The following is a 19,184-nucleotide window of genomic DNA, read 5'->3' as shown; positions in this document are numbered from 1 at the left end:
TTTGTCCTGCAATCACTAAGTGCCCCTGGGCTCTGGGCTGGGTTTAGCCTGGCATTCAGGGCCTCCCAGGCCTGGCTCCTTCCTACAGTGCTCCTGCCAACCTGAGCCACTCTCAACTGCTAGGCCCTTCCCTACAATAGAATGCTCACTTTCTCCACCCCAATGCTGGAGGCCCAGTTCAAAGTCCATTTCCTGAGACTCCATGGGGCCCTCAGAGCCCTGCCTGGAGTGGGCAGCGACGGACATCACCCATGAGGGCCTGTAGGGCAGGGACACAGGCAGGATGTTGAACAGCCTCTAGGTACCTAAGGCCTGGTGCTGGGGGGGTCCTTCAGGCTTCAGGGACCTCTACTGGGGGCTGCAGAGCAAGACCAGAGGGAAAGCTAAAGCCAGAGAAGGCAAAGGTGCAGAGGCTGCAGTGTGGCCCCGAGGGCAGAGATGTTCATCTGTCCACAGGGGTGTCCTCAGCTTGGGCCCTGGCGGGCCGAGCTCAGTCAGTCCAAATGTGACACCGAGCCCATACTGCAAGCACCTCTTCCTGCTTCCCTGGGCAGTGGGCAGGAGACCCCTCTGCTCCCCTAAGAATGCCTGGGCCTGGACAGGCTGGCTCTGGACACCTGCCATAGAGGTGGAAGGGATCTAGCGCCACCAAGACCCTCTCCCCTCAGGCCCCAGACCCATGGAGGCAGAAAATGATCATTGTCCACGAAAGAGTCTGACAGCCAAGGAGTCAGGCACCATTTTTTATAAAAACGCATAGTATCATTTTCCACTCTTTAAAATCACATTCAAAAATCGGCAAAGAAACGCCCCGGGGAGTGAGTAGACGGGAGGGGAGGGCCTGCCAACCCAGCCCCGGGGGGAGAGGGCGCGACACCACACACGGCAGCGAGACTGGCACGAGGGGGCATGCTGCGGGCGAGGTGGCGCCCTGGGGCAGTGGCACTAATGGGCCGTGGGGCCATGGGGCTGGATAGCCGGTGGGGCACACTGAGCAGCCCGGGGTGGGGAGGGCTGGCCCTACCTGGCCCCCTCTCACTGTGCTGCCCAGCCAGCCCAGGCTGGCCCCCTGTGGTCCTGGGCAGAAGAGCTTTGCCTGGCCCGGGGAAAGGGGGCACGGGGCCAGGCTAGGCCAGAGTAGCACAACCCGCAGGTGCCTTTCTGTGGTCCCTGAGCCTGGGCGCTGGGGGTGAGACGAGGGGGGCTATGGTGAGGGCAGCAGCAGCCACTGCCAATGCCACCCTCCTGGCTGAGCCCCAGTGTCCAGGGAAGGTGGGAATGGAGGCAGCCAGTGTCGTGGGGGCTCTTCCTGGGAAAGGGTGCAAGAGCCCAAGTCACGTGGGAGGCCCTGGGGTCAGGGAGACAATGGGCCTCCTTGTCCACCAACTGGCTGAAGGGGCAGGTCAGTGTAGGGCTGTGTCCCTGTTGCAGGAGGGGCTGCGGTGGGAAAAATTCAAGTAGTATCCCTGTGCTGCAGCCTCCCCTGGGGTGAGGGATGCTGGGCCACCCAGGTTCTGCGGGCACAGAGCGTACCCCACAGAGCTGGAGGTGGCACAACACCGCGTGGCACCATCCCTGGGGAAGGGGCGGGGAGCTGCCGGGGGCTGCTGCTCTCCCTGCACAAGAAGACACTGGGAGTGGGTGACCCCTGGGGGTCAGAACTGAGGGTGGCTGGACAGTGGCGGGGTGGGTGGCAGCAGGAGCCAAGGCAAGCAGGCCCCTCCCTGGGGGCTGGGCCAGGCTGGGGCCACAGGAAATCACAATAATTACAAAATAAAACCTTTTCCGCTTGGCGGGAAAACAAATAATAAAAATTCAACAAAATAAATTAGAGGTTTATAAAAGGCGGGCAGGAGGGCGGCCGGGTGGCGGTCGCAGGTCAGAGGCCATTGGCGCTGCCGCGCTGCACCAGTGGCACCTTGCTCAGCTCCACAACGGGTGAGCGTGGCTTGTTCTTCATCTTGGGCACCCGCTGCACCAGCTGCTGGGCCTCACGGTAGGCGTCACGCAGCTCCTTCTTCCACTGCACCAGCTCGGGGTCGCTCTGCACACCCACCGGGGTCTGTCAGGCGGGGCCTGGGTGCCCCAAGGCCACTCTGCCCCTTCCCCTCCCCGCTGGGTCCCCCAGGTCCCCACTCACGTCGCACTGCAGGACGAACTGCTTGCCGCCTCGGATCTTGAGAAGGAGGCACTTCCGTTCCTTGATCTGCGTCTCCTCCACCGACTGGATCTCCTCCATGGTCAGCAGGCTCTGCTGCAAGGCGGGGAGGGGGCAGTGAGGGCGCAGGACAGGCCCTGCCAGCCACCGACCCCAGGGGCTCCCAGCCCTAGCCCGCTTCTTACCGGGGCCTCGCCCTCGCCCCGCCACTCCAGCCGGTTGGGGAACAGGTAGAAGTACCGCCGCTGCCACTGGGTCAGGAAGGGGTTGCCCATCTTGGACATGTAGCCATGCATGATGCAGTCCTTGCCCAGGGCATAGTCTGACGCAAGAGAGCGAGAGAGGGAGGCTCAGCCAGGCCCGCCTCACTCGCCCTGCCTGGGTCTGAATCCTGGTTCGGCTGCTCTCTAGCTGTGACCCTGGCTGGGTCTGTTTCTCCCACGGCAGCTGGCGACCCTCACCTTCCTCGTGGCCCAGCTGCTTGTTTTTGGTTTTCTTGCGGGCCTCCAGCCGGTCTGTCTCAGCATTGATGGTGTCGAAGACGGTCTCTGCCACCTCCTGCTGCCACCGCTCAGAGATGGTGAGGGGGAAGTTTCGGTAGAGCTCCTGGTCGCTGTCCAGCAACTTCACCGCGGAGACGAGGCAGGGACCAAGCAGGGACATCCATCAGCCTCAGGCCTGCCCACCCCAGGGCCCTGGGACAGGGTGGTCTGGTTCAACCGAACCCCCAGGGATGTTTGGAGGAGCCTGAGGCCCAGGAGGCTGATGGGGCTGGCACAGGGTCTCACAGGGGCAGAGGAAGGGGGAGGATGCCACCCGGGCCAGGCTCAGGGGTGAGAGGCCAGGCAAGACCCAGTACCTTAATTCCTTTTGTGTCCTCCTCATCAAAGGAGCCAATGTCGAAGGCATCGGCCGCATTCACCTCCCCTCGTGGGGGGATCAGTGGGGGAGGGTACTGAGACAGAAAGGGGGAGGGCATCAGCACGGGGCAGGGGCTACCAAGTGCCCCGCCTGGTGCCGGCTCCAGGCTGTTACCTTCTGTAGGAAGACCATCTGCCAGTCCAGGGAGCGGAAGAAGGGGCTCTCCTTCACCTCCTGGGCCCTGTGGGGAGATGTGGGTCATCGCAGCTTGACACCACCCGGACTGAGGGCAAAGTCTGGGCTGTGGGGCAGGTGGCCCAGGTTAACTCCTGGTTCAGCCACTCTCTGGCTCTGTGACCTTGAGAAAGTTCCTTAAACCTCAGCCTGTTTCCTCATCTCTAAAATGGGGAGAAGGGCAGTTCCCACGTCGTAGGGCTGACATGAGCTTTAACGTGATAAATCTTGCAACATCAAGTCCAGCACTTAGTAAATGTTTAATAAACATAAAAAGCTGCTGTCATCATCATGATCATCACCATCTTTGTTACAAGGCCCCTCGGGAAGCCTGTCCCCAGCCAGCTCCAGCAGCTGTTCCCCAGGCAGCCCTCCACCAGAGAACATTGGACAGGGCTAGCTGTGCGCTACTTCTGAGCTCTCCAGAAGAGATTGGGACCACAGAGGAGGCTCCAGTGATGGGACACAGTCCTTGTTCTCAGAGAGACACAGGTGGAGATTTGGGCAGGCTGACCCAGCAGCCTACTACAGAGGCTTGGAGCCAGCAGCACGGACACCACCCAGGGCCCAGCAGGGAGGGAAGGCCTGGGACAATGGCCCTGGTTCCAGGCGCTCACCCTCGGCCCAGGCAGCCTAGTCTCCGGTTGACATCCCTCTGCAGCAGCCCCTCCAGCAAGGAGCGGAGCTCAGGCGAGAAGGAGTCAGGCAGCTCCACAGCCTGCAGAGAGGAGGAGTGGGATGTTGGTGGGGCTCCAGCACAACTCGGGGGCTCCTGAAGCTGCTCAGGGCAGTGGTGTGACGGTCCAGGGCCCCAGCAGAGGGACAAACATAGCCCAGCTTCCTAACTCAGCTTTCTAGCTCTGACAACACAGGGAGGGTAGAGACTACCAGGCAGGAGGCCAGAGTGGGGAGAGGGCTGGCGAGTGGGAACTAAGAGTCCTTGACCCTGATACCGCAAAAGACCCCAGCCTCACCGTGGGCCCCCCCATGGGCTCCACCCAGCCTTCCTGGGCAGGACCCTCCACGCACCATTGTCAATGTCATTCTGTCAATCTCATGCTTGTCTTTGGTCTTGTGCTGCCGGAAGGGGCTATGTCTGGGCGAGAAAGTCCGAAGTCCAAGGTCAGAGGACAGGAATGAGGAAACTGAGGCAGGCAGCAAACCCAGGCTGCAGCGGGCCCCCTCCCCGCCCAGCCTCCCACCTGGACCAGGGAGGAGCTTGTCTCTATCCTGTCCCTCCCGTGCCTGGGATGGCCCACTCACCCTCGCAGCAGCTTGAAGAGCATGCAGCCCAGGGAGAACCAGTCAGCGCTGCTATCGTAGGCCACGCCCTTCTGCAGAACCTCAGGGGCCATGTACCCATGGGTGCCCCTGTGGGATCAAGGAGGCCATGAGGGGCTTCATGGAGGGTACGGGAAGGGAGGCTGGGGACTGGGGCACTCACACACTGGCGTGGGGCTTCTTCTTGGAGAAGTCGCAGGCCAGGCCCAGGTCTGAGATGCGCACGTGGCCGTGCTCGTCCAGAAGAATGTTGGCCGGCTGTGGAGGAAGCCCAGTGAGTCGCCAGTGGAGTGGCTTAGGACAGGGCCCGGCCAGGCAAGATACTAGCTGGGTCGCTGTCTTCAATCTAGAGGGTTATGGGTGCCCAGGGACAAGGCCACGGGTGGCGGTTTGTCTTCCTTCCCCAGTCCCAGCCTGAATCCAGAAAATGGCTCGTGGGAGGAAGAGTGCAGTGGGGAGGAGTCGGGCCGGCCCGTCGGGGAAACAGGGCTCCTGTGGGCCCGGCAGGCCGGCTGTGCTGTGAGGAGGGACTCGATGGCGGGGCCTCACCTTTAGGTCCCGGTAGACAACGAAGCGGTTGTGCATGTGCTCCAGGCCCAGGATGATCTCAGCCGCGTAGAAGCGCATGTCAGCCTCGGAGAAGACACCGTGCTGGGACAGGTGGTAGTGCAGGTCCCCGCCTGAGGGAGGCAGTGGGCAAGGGGCACTCAGCTCCCGCCCCAGCCCAGCCCCAAGCCCACCTGAGGCCAGGCACTCACCGTTCATGAGATCAAGGATGAAGCTGAGCTTGTCCGGCGTGTGGAACGCATAGGACATGCAGACGATGAACGGACAATCCTAGGGGGCGGGAGAGGAGGTCAGCGGAGGCCGTCCAAGGCTCCGGAGCCAAAGGCTGACCCAGTGGCCGGCTGCCCGCTCACCCCGGTGCTGACGAGGGAAAGCATGATGCGCTCGTTCAGGGCCAGGGTCTCCCCTTGCTTCATCTTGATGCGCTTCTTGTCCAGACACTTCATGGCGTACCTGCAGGGGAGGGGCTGGTCGGTCAGTCTGTGCAGTGGCACCTGCAGGACAGGGCCCTTGGGCCGGTTAGGTGTGTGGGCAGTCCTCAGGGCTCTTGTAGGGAAGACTAGACACCATGACAAGCGTAGGACACACACAGATGGAGAGAGAGCAGAAGTGCTGGCAGGCTGGGCTCTGGGGGCCCCTGGCAGGCACCAGAACGACATGGCAGCATGGAGGAATGGTGCGTGGCCCTTTGTGGACGCCTGACCATTCAGTACCCTGCCACCTGCCTTCAGGGCACCCCAATGGCCCTCTTCTCCCTCAGGCATGCCCCCCAATGCCAGCTGACCAAGTGCTCACATCTTGCCCGTGTCGGCCTTCCGGCACCCGTACACCTCGCCGAAGCCCCCTCGCCCAATGATGCGGTGCACGCTGAAGTCGTTCATGGTCAGCTGCAAGGACGGCAATGACTGGGGTCACCGTGGGCCTCCTGGGCCCCGCCCCATGAAGGCAGGGGGCTTACCCGAGGTCCCTTACTGTGGGGCCACCCTTGCCACGTGCTTCCCTGCCTTAAGCTGTCCCCACTGGGATTCTGGTACTGACCACACAGCCACACCCTGGGGGTTGGAGGGCAGACATCCCTGGCCTCCCTAGCCCTGGCCGAGCCCTGGGCCCCGCTCCCTGGGGAGGAGCAGCAGTGGGTGGGCCTCTCCTCACCCACCCAGCTCACTCACGTGGATGTTGAGCTCCACATTCTTCCACTGGCAAAATCGCGTGAATTTATCGCTGTAAGAAAAGAACCGGGCTCAGATGAGCCTTAGAAAGTGAGTGGAATAATGCTGGGTGTAAGTCTGCCTCACCCACTCCCATCCCCTGGGGTCCTGAGCCTCAGTGTCCTTTTCCAGGGCTGCCCAGAAAGAGTGCCAGACTGAGCTGCCCCTGCACCCCCAACGCTGACCCTGCTATCTGTGTTTGGGTTCCTGCTGGGATCAGATAAGCTCAGAGGCGAGGTCTTCCAGCCTGACCCAGACTTCCTGCCACCACGTCCACAACAATGCTCATCTCATCCTTGCTTGCATACCTGCAGTGACACAGCACTCACTCCCTGTGAAGCTCCCACTCCATGGCTAGGCAGCTGGGACACTAAGAAAGCTGTTTCGTTTATCAAGCTGAAATCTGCCTACAACTCCCACCCACCAGGCTGGCTCTAGCCGTGAAGGCCACAGCGGGTAGTGGGGTGGGCAGCATGTCCTCTTGTGCCCATTCCTGCCACCACCCTGATGCTTCTCAGCCCAGATGCTAGACAGTCCATGGGAGGGAAGATGCATAGGTGGCCCTTCACTCCCTGTAGACCCTCCTGGGACAGGCTTGGAGATGCCTGGTGCTGAGGAGGGTGGGGCGGTAGTGTGGAAGAGGTGGCAACCTCTTAGGAGCCCCCACACTGTGGTGTAGACAGGCCCAGGGGCCCACCTGCCTGGGGCCTGAAGCAGGCTGGCTTCTCTCCTCCGTGCCATCCACACCCCTCCTCAGGGCGACCTCTTCCTCCCCTTCCTCTCCTGTGCACACCCCGCTCTCACCTCTCGATGAATTTCTGGAACACATCTCCTCGGAGGTTCTGACAAATCTCTTCGATATACGGCTAAGGGGGGAAGCTGGAGGTTGGTGACTGAGCCAGAGCGGGAGCCAACCAGGCTCCTGGACCTGTGCTGCCCAAGGGAGACCCCGGCTGGGCCGCGCAGCAGCAGGGAGAAGCCCAGCACACACCTGGAAGAGATCCGGAGGCACCTGCTTCTTCACCAGATGGCCCTGGACGTGCTCGATGGCACTTTTCGAGAAGGGCTGGGGAAGACAGAGGCATCTGAATTCTCCACAGGGCCCTTCCAACCCGTCCTCACGCCCAGGCCGGCAGGCGGGTCCGGGCACTCACGTGCGAGCAGGCCAGCAGCTCCTTCATGATGTAGGTGTCAAAGATCTCCCGGCTGCAGGCCAAGCGCTCCTCCTCTGTCTCCAGCTTCTCGTATTTCTTGATCTAGAGCACAAGATCCCCACAGGTGACCTCTGGCCCAGGGGGTGCAGGGGCGCCAGTGCCAGCTGTCTGTCAGATTCAGTGGAAGCAGCCCAATGCCCTCCGCTTTCTCCACGCACAGCAGGACCAGGCCCTGCCGCCTGCCAGCCCACCCAGCCTCACCTCCTCATAGAACTCCACCAAAGGCTTGGCCTCCTCTAGGTGCTTCAGGCAGAAGTCTCGGAAGAGCAGGTACCCTGAAAGCAAGCGTGTTGCATTGCACTGAACACACCTGCCCCTAGAGGCCTTCCCATCATGGTGGGGTTGGCTCTGGGCTTCCCGGGTAAAACTGGCTAAGGAGAGGGCAGAGTCTGGTCCAGGTAGCCTCAGAGGCTACCACCAACCAAAGATTCCTGGATTCAGGGTCAGGGAGCCTGCATTTCCACCCGTCTCAGAATCTGCTTCCTTAGATGGTGGCTGGATTGTGACCGGTGCCTCAGTGAGATGGAGGTGTGGGGCTGACTCTGGCGTCTGGGTCCCCCACCACCTCACTGCAGTTTAGGGCCTGTGTCTCCTCAGAGAGGGGGACATGCCCACCGGGAGGGCTATGCAGGTACAGTGAGACCCACATGGGCCAGGCCAGAGCTGCAGCGTCGGGGAAGAAGGCAGCCTCCCTGCACCTTACACCCCCTCCACCATCTGGCTGACTCTCACAGCAGCCATGAGAAACAGGCAGACAGGAAGGGCAGCTCCAGTTGGGGAACCTGAGGCTCAGGGAGGCCTGTCAGGCAGGCGGTATGTGGCAGGTCCTGAGAAGGACTGGCCAAGGGGTGGGGCCTTGGTGCAGGGGGCCTCAAAAGGCATGGGCCGCTAGGGGAGGGAAGTGGTGAGACAGACTTTGGGAAGGGCTCCCAGGAGACCTTGGACAGGCTGGCCTCATTCTCCCCAGGGATGGGGGCTTGGGGCCTGGCCCCAGAGCAGCACTGAAGGGCAAATCAAAAGGAAGAGTGGATCCTACTCTCTCCAGCCCAACATGGGTGACCGGGCTCGTGCTGGGTGGCTTTCCACATCTCTTGGAGGCTCTGTTCCCACTGCCTGGCACCTCTGCCAGAGCTTGCAGCCATCACTTCTGGAAAAGGCAGACTAGCCTTTCAACACTATACCTTTAGCAATGTGTGACCAGGGCTCCCCAGAGGGCAAGCGGCTTTACTGACACTGCCGTACCCAGCCCTCCAACAGTTGTGGGCAGTGGGGCTCCTGAGTCTGAGCTACTAGATAAGACTCAGAGAGGTGAAGCAATGTGTCCAAGGTAACACAGCACAGGCAAGGGACCCAAACAGTATGCTTCCGGACACACTGACTCCCTAAGCCTGACCTCAAATGCCTGGGCCTGCCACGCCAGGCCACTCCCATTTCAGAGCTGAGATCTTGCTCTCTGCAAGGCCACATGGGAGCTGTGTGTGGCTGGAGCCTGCTTCCCCGAGACCTGCCTCCACACTTCCCTGTGTGCCAGTCTGTGGGGTGGACCCACAAGACTTCTAAGACAACGGGAGGGGGTGGGGGGAGGGGCCTGCCGAAGCAGGTTGCTCACAAAGAGGGCCCGTGGGGGCGGGGGCGGCCGACCACAGCACGCCAGGCGCCACAGGAAGGGCCCCGCCCCTTCCTGTCAGTTCTACCAACGGCCAGAGCAGCTGTGCCTGCGCCAAGGGGAAGCTGCAACTCTCAAAAACAAAAACCCCAAAGGAGGAACTTCCCTGGCGGCCCTGGAAGACTGCTGGGCCCCCACCCCCTTCAAGGGGCTCCCAGGGACAATCAGGGGCTGGGAGGCACTAGGGTCACAGCTCTGCTGCACCGGGTGAGGGGGGGGGGCTCACTGGCTGCCCTGCCCCCTCCCCTAGTGGATGAGACACCAAACCTCGGTCCAGACAGATGGGAGGGGGCAGGAAGGCGGCCTCGGGGTCTTCCTGCCCCCACGGCCTGGGCCTGGGCAGCTGGACAAGTGATGGCAGTCTTGGGGGTGGCAGAGCCCACAACATACTTACCCAGCTTCTGGGAGAAGATCTTCTCGAAGGTCACCTCGCCCCGGTCTTCCAAGTACTTCTGCATGACACTGCGGATGCTGAAAGACAGAGGTGCCGTGGTGACCTGAAGACCCCATGGCTCCCGACAGGCCTGTGGCCCTTCCCTGGCAGGTTGCTGCTTCCTCTCCCAGAACCGGGAGTGGAGGGCACTGCTGGCAGGTGTCAACTGCTCCCTCCAGGAAGGCAGGTTGGACCTGACCATGGGTCACACCAGAGGGACTTGAGGAAGCCTGCACTTGCCCACCAAGGCTCTGTCCCCCAAAGCCAGGGTGGCTGCAGGTGGCTGCTCAGAAGTCTGACCCCAGCACTGCCTTGTGATGCCTTTGGGAACTTGGCCAAACCTCAAAAGCCAGGCCTCACCCATCAGCAAATGATGGCTCACGAAAACATGGCCCCTTCTGACAAAAGGATACTGCTTGGCCAGGAAATGGAGTGAAGCCCTGATGTGCTGGCATGTCACACATGGACAGACCTGAGAGCACTCCACTAAGGGAGCAAGAGAGTCACAAAAGGCCATGTACTGTATGATTCCATTTACATCACATGTCCAGAGCAAGCAAATCTACAGCAACACAAAGCAGACTTGTGGTGTCAGAGGCTGGAGAAGGAAAGGGGAGTAGCTGCTAATGGGTACGGGGTTTCCTTTTAGGGTGACGGAAATGTTCTAGAATTAGGTGGCGGTGAGGGTTGCACAACACAGTAAATGTACTGAAATCCACTGAATCGTACACTTCAACATGATGAATTTTATGTTATGTGAATTATATCTCAATACCAAAAAAAAAAAAAAAAGCCAAGCCTCAGTTCCTGTGTCCCCAGCACCTAACTCTGGAGGGCAGAGGAGGAGGGGCTGGCGGTCGTGACCACGAAGCCCAGGCCCACACTCCCCGCCCCCAGTTACCTCACCCCAGTGTTGAGCGCACTGTCTGGGAAAGTCACACCTGGCCACGCTGCCTGCCTCAGTTGCACCTTGCTGTCCCCCCTTCTCCTTTCCTGTGCTACCCGCAGTCCCGCCTTGCTGACCTGCCTATCATGAGGGCCAGCTGTGGTCACATCTGGGCCCCTGAGGAGTGCTCTTGGCTGCCATGCTGAGGGCTGAGCTGATGAAATGTTTACACAGCATCACTGGGGACACGTGGGGCCGTTGGCAGGCCACTCATGAAGGGGCTGCTGCTGGTGAGCACCCCGCAAGCCCACCTCTCTGTATCCCTGTGCCCCTCTAGGAGCCCAGCACAGGGTCCATCACCTCCTGGAAGGCGCCATGCACCCTGCCCTCCAGGTAGTCCCTTCCAGGGCACCAGTCCTGCATCCGTGGTTCTGTGACATTAGACAGCTTGAGACAAAGCCTGAGTGGGGCCCAGTCAGTCGGAGGAGACTTGGGAAAGAAAGTGTTCTAGGCCGTCGGGAGAGGCTGTGTAGAGAAGGAGGAACTTTACTGATTCCTCAAGTGCAAGCAGGATGTCAACAGGTGGTGAAGCCCAGGGCAGGTGGGTGGACATGAGGGCAGGTGGGTGGACATGGGGACAGCAGGGAAGACCTGGCCAGGGATGAGGCTGGGCACAGGACACTTGGGAAACTTGGTCCAGGGAGGCAGGCAAGTGGACAGACTCCATCAAAGGCACCCACAGGAGGAAGCCCAGGTATCTAACGGCACTGGGCTAGGAAGGAGGGAAACAGGTGGGGGAGGAGCAGGCTCGGGCTGTTGGACGGACGGGCAGCAGAAAAGCTGACAAGGCTAGCTGGGGGTTTCGAGGCTCCAGGCCCTGTCAGAGAGGTGAGGAGAGAAGGCCCCAGGCAGGGCTAGTGCTGCCAGCAGACCCTGCCAGCCTCTGGGCCAGGGCTCAAAAAGGGGGACTCCTGTACTTTTCTGCTCAGCACTAGCCTTCTGGGATGGTCTCAGTGGAGGCACAGGCTCTGGGCCTCCCGGGTCCTTGGCTGCATTCGAGCCACACACGAGAACACAGGGGTATCTGGAGCGGTTGTGAATACAGGCCTGCTGCCGTGACCCCTTCCCCACCTCCCTACCCTTGGACACTTGGAGGTGCCATGACCTCCTCCGAAAACTGTCTCCAACAGGAAAACCAGTGCTGATGACTAGGATAGCCCTTCTGTGTCCCCATCCTGTGACTCCAACCAACAAGAGAAGATCCCCAGCTGAGGGCTTTTCCCTTAAGAGCCGGTTCCCTCCGGGAAGGCAAGGATGCCCTCCGCAACCACAGGGCCTCCAAGGCTGGGATGCAGCCCTCAGCCATGCCGGCACACACTCCCCTCCTGGGAGCCACATCGCAGGTCAAGCCCACCAGCCACCAACAAGGATACATCCCCTGGGCCCCATGGGACTCACAGGGACCCAGGAGGAGAGACCAGATCCCAAGTCCCCCATGTGCTTTACACACATCAGGAGCGAAAACATCTGTGAAACTGAACAAGGCAGCCTCCACCCTGGGGCTTGCACACTAGAGACTAGAGACCAGGGAGGCCACAGGGCACAGTCTGTGCCAATCTCTTGGGGCTCCCCGCTCTGCGACAGCCATTCTGGGGCTCCTGCTCATGTTCAGACAGGGAAACAGACTGGGGGGTGTGCTGGGGTGCAGCATAGCAGGGAGGGCCCCGTCCAGGGTAGCAAAAGCTAGGCAGGGTCATGACCAGGCAGCCGGGAGTCAGGGGTATGGAGCCCGGGAACCCTGTGAGGACCAGGTATCTCCCGGGAGGGGGACCAGGAAGGATGGGGCCTCACTACCCGCTGGCTCAGCTCTTGGCTCTTGGTGTCTGCACCCCATTTCTGTGTTTCAGGACATTCCAGTCTATGGAAGGGGATGAGGAAAAGCAATAAAGAGGGAAGAAATATCACAAAATGTTGACCCTTCATGGAGGTGGACGGTCAGAGGGTGGTCAGGTGTGGTCAGGTGTCCAGACAAGTAGATGCAGATGATGGGCAGAGTGACTCCAGCTTGTAGGGAGGACCCTACCCGGCAACAGGGCGTGGCCCCCACAAGTGTCACAGGGAAGCCCCCCAGGAACCAGCAAGATTGGGACCTGCTCAGCAAATGCGGTGCGATGGGAATGCCCAGCTGGGAGCAGGGCCACCACTTCCCACTGCAGGGCTGGGCAACCCCACCGAGCAGCCGTGGCCGGACACGCAAAGGCCTGGGAAAGGCGCTCCCGGATGGCAGACCTCCTCCCCTCCAGGAGGCTCTGCTGCGGCTCAGCCCAGGGAGCAGCAGAAAGTGCCCAGGCTCCACGCTGCCGCCTCGGTGGCCAGACCCCGCCTCCCACCCCTCGGAAGGCTGCATGGGGTGGCCCAGCATTCTTCCCAGCCCGCAGCACTTCACTTTCTTCCTTAAAAAGAAAAAAATGTTTTCTAAATAAAATAAACAACTCCCCCCCAACCAAACACGAGGTCAGACTCCAGCAGAGTCCTGGCAGGGGAGGCCCCCCAAGCGGCAACATGAGGGTTTCCTGTCCATTCCCACGAGGCTGGGGCCAAGGGAGCTGGCAGGTTAGAAGAGTGTGTCATGGGGGACGCTCCCGCCAGGGTGGCAAGTACAGGCTGGCACGGGAGAGGCGGTGGCAGCTCGTGGGCTGGGTCACCTTCGTCTCCCGCACCCACTCCCCGATACTGGCAGAGTCTGGAGTGGCCACAAGCCCAGAACAGCATTCCTGTCCCCACCCAGGTCAACAACTCCCATATCCAGGAACACAGGGCTGCTAGATTGACTCCGGGCTGTCAGGAAAGCCAGCATTGTCCCCTCCGCGAAAGGACCCTAAGGCTCCGGTCCCTCTGGGAAAGGGCCTCTAAACGCCTTCATTCCCTCAGTCAGAGGGACGCCCAGGCTAGGGTTCCAAATGGGTCTCCCCACCTCCCTCCCTGAGGCCAGACCAAGTAAGAAACTTTAAATGTCCGGTTTCCCCACTTGTAAAATGAGGATGTCAACAAATGCTGAATTGCCACCACCGAGCAGGCCACTTAAAATGCAGAGAGGACACAGCAGGAGAACTCGCCTAAGATGTCAGCCTTGCTGTGAGGACTGAAGGTCCCCTCCTCCTCCTGGAGGGAGCCCTCCTGCTGGAACCCCCAGCCTGCGCCTCCTTCTAGAATGGGATCAGAAGCTACCCGGTCTTGTTCAGGTCCCTGCCCCACATCTGCCGTGTCCTGGGAGGGTGGGGCTGTGGCCAGGCAGCCTCCTGCCTGGCAAGCTCCCTGCACTGCCCCCCCAGGGCTGGGCCAACGAGCACTCTACAGCTGCAACTCCACTTTGCTCACAGATCAGCCTCAGGCTCTGTGCTGCTCAGCCTGAGGGCCCCAGGGGGCAGACCCGATACCTGCCCTCACAAAGTATCGAGGGCCCCTTGGCAGGAGCTGCCCAGCGCCCTGCCGGGCACGGCTGCCTGCAGCCAGGGCTGCTCACTCTGGCTCCCTCGGCTCTGAGGAGCAGGCCCAGCCCGACACCGGGGGAGAGTACTTCCTCCCTCCTAGCCGAGTGTGGGCTGGGGTGACAGGACGGCAGGGAGGGGGTAAGTGCTGAGGGGGAGAACTTCTGGTACCTTCAGGCACCACGTGGCTCAAAGGAAAAGCTAAGTCCCTTGCTCTGTGGTACAGCGGCCTCACAGACGACTCCCACTCAGGGGCACAGACCATGGCTTGTGTGGCCTGGGAGAAGCAAACACACTCATTTTGATGGCAAGGAAATCTAGGCTAGAAGAAGATGAGCTGCTTACCCAGAGTCCTGACCAAGTTAGTGGCAAGGAAATGTCCAGCCCTCCCTGAGAAAGGACCTCTCACCAGGCAGGGGCCTCCCCTCACCTCTCTACCAGGCAGTGGACTTGTGCCCCCATTGCCTTGCCCTCAACCTCCTTCCCATCAGGCCTGGGGTAGCCTTGGCTGGCACCTGGCAGGCCAAGAGCCATGGCTCCAGTGCTCTCGTGTGACACAGATCCTAGAGCCATGAAACCTCAGGAGGGTGCAAGCTGGCACAGGGGCTCTGGGCCTGATGGGTCTGGTGCAGCCACGCCTGGAACCCTCACGCTCTGGGAGACGACAGTTAAGCCGGCAGATCAGAGGCTGCAGCCGTGGCTGAGGTGCTCCTCTGTGGCATTTCCAGGAAACCTGGCACCGAGGTGCCAGCGGTAGGAGGAAGTCCCTGGGGACCTCTTAATATTTCTCAATGACTCTCCTTGGGGCTGAAAAATGTCCTCAGAGCTTGAGCACAGGGCCATACACCAAATGGGAAAGACAAACCCAAACGGCCAACTCTGGATCAAGTCCTGAGCCAGGAAGAGAAAATGATCTCCAGGGGGCACCGCACACACAAGCTCACTGAGAATGAACACGGCCACCCAGGTTCCCAATGGCCTGGCGACCACAAGCAACTACTTTCAGGATGTGCGGGAAAAGGCGCTGTGGCGGCCTTGTCACACATCACAGCTTCTGCACCCTGCAACTCATTGCCATCATGTTAGAACAGACCCAGAACAAATTTCCAGGGCATCTTGCCCTACAGTTCCCAGGACGGGGGCTCTCCCCAAACCCAAACCTAGAATGGCCTCCAGAGTCAGAGAACCCCCTGCTCAGAACAGAGCTGCTATCACATTAACACCAGAAAACCCACTTCTGAAACCTGCCCCTCTGCCAGCAGAGATGGCACCCCCCTCATTAGAGTGATGCAGAGAAACTAAGTTACTGTTTTAGAAAATGATGCAGCCAAACACCTCATTTTTAGTATTTCTTCTTTGAAACAGATTAGTAGTAACTCGAGTGTAATTCTGTCTTATGTGACCAACAGAGGACACGGGCCCCTTGGGGCCACAGTAAAAAAGGGCACGTGTGATGGAGGCTGTGTGTTCCTCAAAGACTCTGAAGTCCTTGTGGCTTCTGCTGTCTGTTCCAAGGCAGGAGCATAATATCCTGGAAGCACCAGCCGTGCACAAGCAGCCCTAACCCTCCAGCCCCCAAGCGGTTGGCTCCTCTGCAAAGCCTACCTGGGTGCCCGGGAAGGCAGGGAACACAGCTGCGGAGTGTGCCTACACCTGACGTCACCAGGAGTTTACTACTAGGAATTGATCGTGCATTAATAGGACACGTTATTCCTGGGTTGGCAGAGCCCAGATTCCCCGGCACAGATTCCAACCTGTAATGTTCACACTCCCTTCAAATCCATTTACTGAGGGAATGGCAGGCAGGAGAGCAACTTAATGGCAAAAATGTGAACCCCCCCACCCCCCCCACCCCCGTGCTCTGGAAAGGAGAACAGATGGGAAAAGATGTCCTGGAGATCATTGGGGCGGGGGAGCAGGGGCTTCAAAAGCCCAGAGGGAATGACTGCTGAAGAGATAATCTTGTTTCCAGGGGCGGGAGGAGGGAGAAGGCTGCTACTGGAGTGGAAAGTTCTGGGTAAGGGATAAAGGCTGGAAACAGCAGGGTTTCTCCTGGTGATGGAGAAGTGGAGGGAAGAGAAGGGAGAAAACCATTCCCTGTGCCCCTTCCCTCCACAAATCCAGGGCAGGAGTTCTGGGAGCAAAGAGTTAACAGGAACGAAGAAGAAGCGGAGGAAGAGCAGCGGGTCTGAGACAGGGAAGCCAGGAAAGGGCAGGAAGGAGGAAATCCCTGGTGGGGGGAGGGACCAGGAAAGAAAGAGCCTAGAGAATGGGAAGCTGCAAGAGGCACCAACTCTGACAATCTGCTGCTGGGGCTGCCACTATCAACAGGGAGGGCAAGGGCATCTCCTGGGACCGCCCAGGCCCGTCTCCTCAGTCAGAAGCCCAGAGATTAATTACATGAGGCCTCCGTGGTCATATTAAGCAAATGCCGATAATTATAGGGCTGCTCCTGCTGCTGGGAAAGGGAGACAGCAGCTCCTTCAGGGAGAGGCACAGACCACATACCCGGAGAGCTGCAGGAGCACTGAGAGGTCACCAGTGAAGGGCAGCACCTCCTTTACCAAGGTGGAAACTGAGGCAGGCTCTCTCACTCAGGGTAAGGGATGTGTCCTGGTCCCCTGTGAGCTGGAGCTGCAGCGGGATTAGAAGCTGGGTCTCCTTCCAGCTGCACAGCTGCCTCCCTCCGCAAGAAGGGCGAGAAATGGGTGTTTCCTCGGATTCCATAGGGTGACAGAAGTAAAGGTCCCTGTGCCAACTCACAGTGGCACCGTGCCCAACAACTCCTGTTCCCCAGGCCTGAGGAGTCAGAGCTGTGATGCCAGCCCCAACTCCCAGCCAAGCCACTACCCGGGCACTGGCCGCAGGGAGGCTGCCAAGATGGACCACCCCAAGGCAGGAATGACTCCAAACAGCACCTTGTCTTAGACAAACTGGCCTTTCTCCTTGACCCTGACCTTGTAGGTGAGGGGAAGACATGACCCCAGGCTTGGAGCTGCCCCCCACCACTCGCCCCCTCTATGCACTTGCTTTGCCAGAGAGCTCAGTTCTGTCCCAGCAGCCGGAGGGGGCTGGGCCTTGTGAACCAAGACAGTTGAGGGTGCTGGGGGCCGGCCTGGGGCTTCCAAGCCACCTCCCATGACTCCCTGGGCAAGGGAGTTCCAGCTGGCACACTCCACAAAACAAAGACCAGGCTGAAAGCAGAGCTACAGAAGGGTGTATGGAAGAAACACAGCAGGGAGAGAGCACATGGGAGTCCAGAGACCCGAGTTCAAATTCCACCTCGCCTGTGATCAAGTCTCTCCCCTTCTCTGAGCTTCAGCTGCTTCAGCTACTTAACGGGGAAAATGCCACCGCTGTGTCTGTTTCCCACAGTTGGGAAAAGGATAAAATGGAGTAAAAGCACTTTGCAAACTGGGAAGTGCCAGGCAAAGGTAAGAGACAGTCATAAATGATGTTCAGGGTAGGAAGCATCTGACCCAGTGGGTGTGTGAAGCAGAAAGCAAAGAATGGCGTATCCTCTGATGCAGGAGGCCTAGAAATCCAGGGCCTTCCCTGGCCTTAGCTCACGCATGGTCACTGCTAGGGCCTCTAGGCCATCTTGCAGGTGTGGGCCATCTCCCCAGTGTCGTGCTGCCAGATGGTGATCCTAACCAAGAACCCTTGACACTTGGCTCTCAGTCTCCTGCTGTTTCCCTAAAACTCACAGCTTATCTAGTTTCAGACACTACACATTTCTGGTATTTCTTGAGCAACTACTACATGCATAGCGTTGCCAACTTCACAGGTTGGTTTCTGGATCCACTGAGATGACAGATGTCAAAAATAAATAAATTATTATAATTTTCACCATTATTCCTATCACCGCAGCAACATCACAGAGTGTAAAGGGGACAGGAAAAGAGGAACATCTTGTTTCTCAGGGTTCTAACACCTGCAGAGCCAACCCAAGGCGGGGCCCCATCAGGAGCAATGCACTCTGGGGTGAGATTACCCAAACGCAGAGTTCCAGAAAAGGCCCCACCTCACACCTTGCAGTCCAACCTACAGGAGGGTCTCGAGGCCGCTGACACCAAGGAGAGCAGCTGTGTGAGCCCCAGAGGCTGACTCCCCCATTTCCTCCCTCGTGGCTTTGTCATTTCTGAACTCATTTTTGTTCTAACTGTCGCTGCTCCCTGGACAGCCCCCAGCTGACAGTCAGTTTGGTTCCTGTTTTGAGAAATCTGATTGCAAATGTCTTAGAAAAAAAGGGCCCTAACGGCCTTTTCAAAACGCAGACCAATTTTCCTCTCCCAGGCCTGGTGTTCAGTCAATCCGAAACCCAGCGAATAGTGCATAGGGGAGGGTGCGGGAGACATCAACATGGTACCCCCTGAATGGTACCCCTGGCAACTTTGGGTCCTGCTTCAGAGACTCAGGATGCCACAGAGTCACAGCCCTTATTTCACACTATCCACCTTTCACAGATGAGAAAACCGAAGCCCAGAAATGGGAAGGGACTTGCGTAAAGTCACATGGTAAGACCAGGACAGTGGGCTGGGGCTGGGGCCGGGCTCCTGTGCTGGCTGGGTGCCAGCATGGCAACTCTCAGGTATGGACGCAGGAGTTGCTGGGACTGGTCTGGCCATGTGACATGAGGAATTGTGGTGGGCACACAGCTCTTGTAGACGCAGGACGGCCAAGCACTGGCTCAGGCCAGAGTGGTGGACACAAGGTGGAACTAGAAGCCGGAAGCCCTGATCTGGTGGCTGGGCACCACCCTGGATTACCTGTGACACTGGCAGGCCACTCACCTCTTAAGACTTCAGCTTCCCCAACTGTTCCATGGGGACAAAACCACACCTGTCCTACCTGCCCATGGGCTGCTCTGAGGGAAAGCACTCTAGAAGCCATAAAATGCTGGACAGCCTCAGCTATTGTCCATACCTGTCTACTCCCGCACCTAAATCCTGAACAGTTTAAACTTTGCTATCAGGTGCAACGACATCAGTTGTCTCACAGAGAGGTGGCAGCCGTGGTCCAGCTGTTGCAGGGGTGCTGGGCTGTCCCCTGGCAAACAGCACCCACAAGGCACCATATGCAGGGCCTGCCAGAGGAGGAATTCGAGAGCAGAGGGACAGTGGGATTCCCTCAGTGGGATGGGCACTTACCCACCAGCACTCCAGCCCCCAAAGCACTCAAACCCCAT

General features: G+C 59.3%; 1 protein-coding gene across 1 annotated transcript in view; it reads right to left on the bottom strand.

Moving 5' to 3' along the window:
- Positions 1-730: 730 nt before the first annotated feature.
- The window catches only part of GRK2 (G protein-coupled receptor kinase 2), a 19,408-nt gene continuing 954 nt past the window's right edge, over positions 731-19,184 (bottom strand). Inside the window, exons 2-21 of the mRNA XM_072970402.1 lie at positions 9,584-9,660; positions 7,725-7,798; positions 7,464-7,565; positions 7,301-7,375; positions 7,114-7,175; positions 6,271-6,322; positions 5,897-5,988; positions 5,455-5,554; positions 5,293-5,371; positions 5,084-5,214; positions 4,698-4,792; positions 4,517-4,624; positions 4,283-4,349; positions 3,871-3,971; positions 3,194-3,260; positions 3,018-3,113; positions 2,620-2,782; positions 2,344-2,480; positions 2,141-2,254; positions 731-2,044 (exon numbers count right to left, since the gene is read on the bottom strand). Coding sequence (XP_072826503.1) covers positions 1,880-2,044; positions 2,141-2,254; positions 2,344-2,480; positions 2,620-2,782; positions 3,018-3,113; positions 3,194-3,260; positions 3,871-3,971; positions 4,283-4,349; positions 4,517-4,624; positions 4,698-4,792; positions 5,084-5,214; positions 5,293-5,371; positions 5,455-5,554; positions 5,897-5,988; positions 6,271-6,322; positions 7,114-7,175; positions 7,301-7,375; positions 7,464-7,565; positions 7,725-7,798; positions 9,584-9,660 — 1,957 coding nt within the window. The 3' untranslated portion in view covers positions 731-1,879. The remainder of the gene's footprint in view (positions 2,045-2,140; positions 2,255-2,343; positions 2,481-2,619; positions 2,783-3,017; positions 3,114-3,193; positions 3,261-3,870; positions 3,972-4,282; positions 4,350-4,516; positions 4,625-4,697; positions 4,793-5,083; positions 5,215-5,292; positions 5,372-5,454; positions 5,555-5,896; positions 5,989-6,270; positions 6,323-7,113; positions 7,176-7,300; positions 7,376-7,463; positions 7,566-7,724; positions 7,799-9,583; positions 9,661-19,184) is intronic.

Source organism: Vicugna pacos, chromosome 10, assembly GCF_048564905.1.
Source record: "Vicugna pacos chromosome 10, VicPac4, whole genome shotgun sequence".
NCBI classification, from domain to species: domain Eukaryota; kingdom Metazoa; phylum Chordata; class Mammalia; order Artiodactyla; family Camelidae; genus Vicugna; species Vicugna pacos.
Note: the sequence above shows the minus strand (reverse complement) of the source record. Positions and strands in the feature narration are given on the sequence as shown.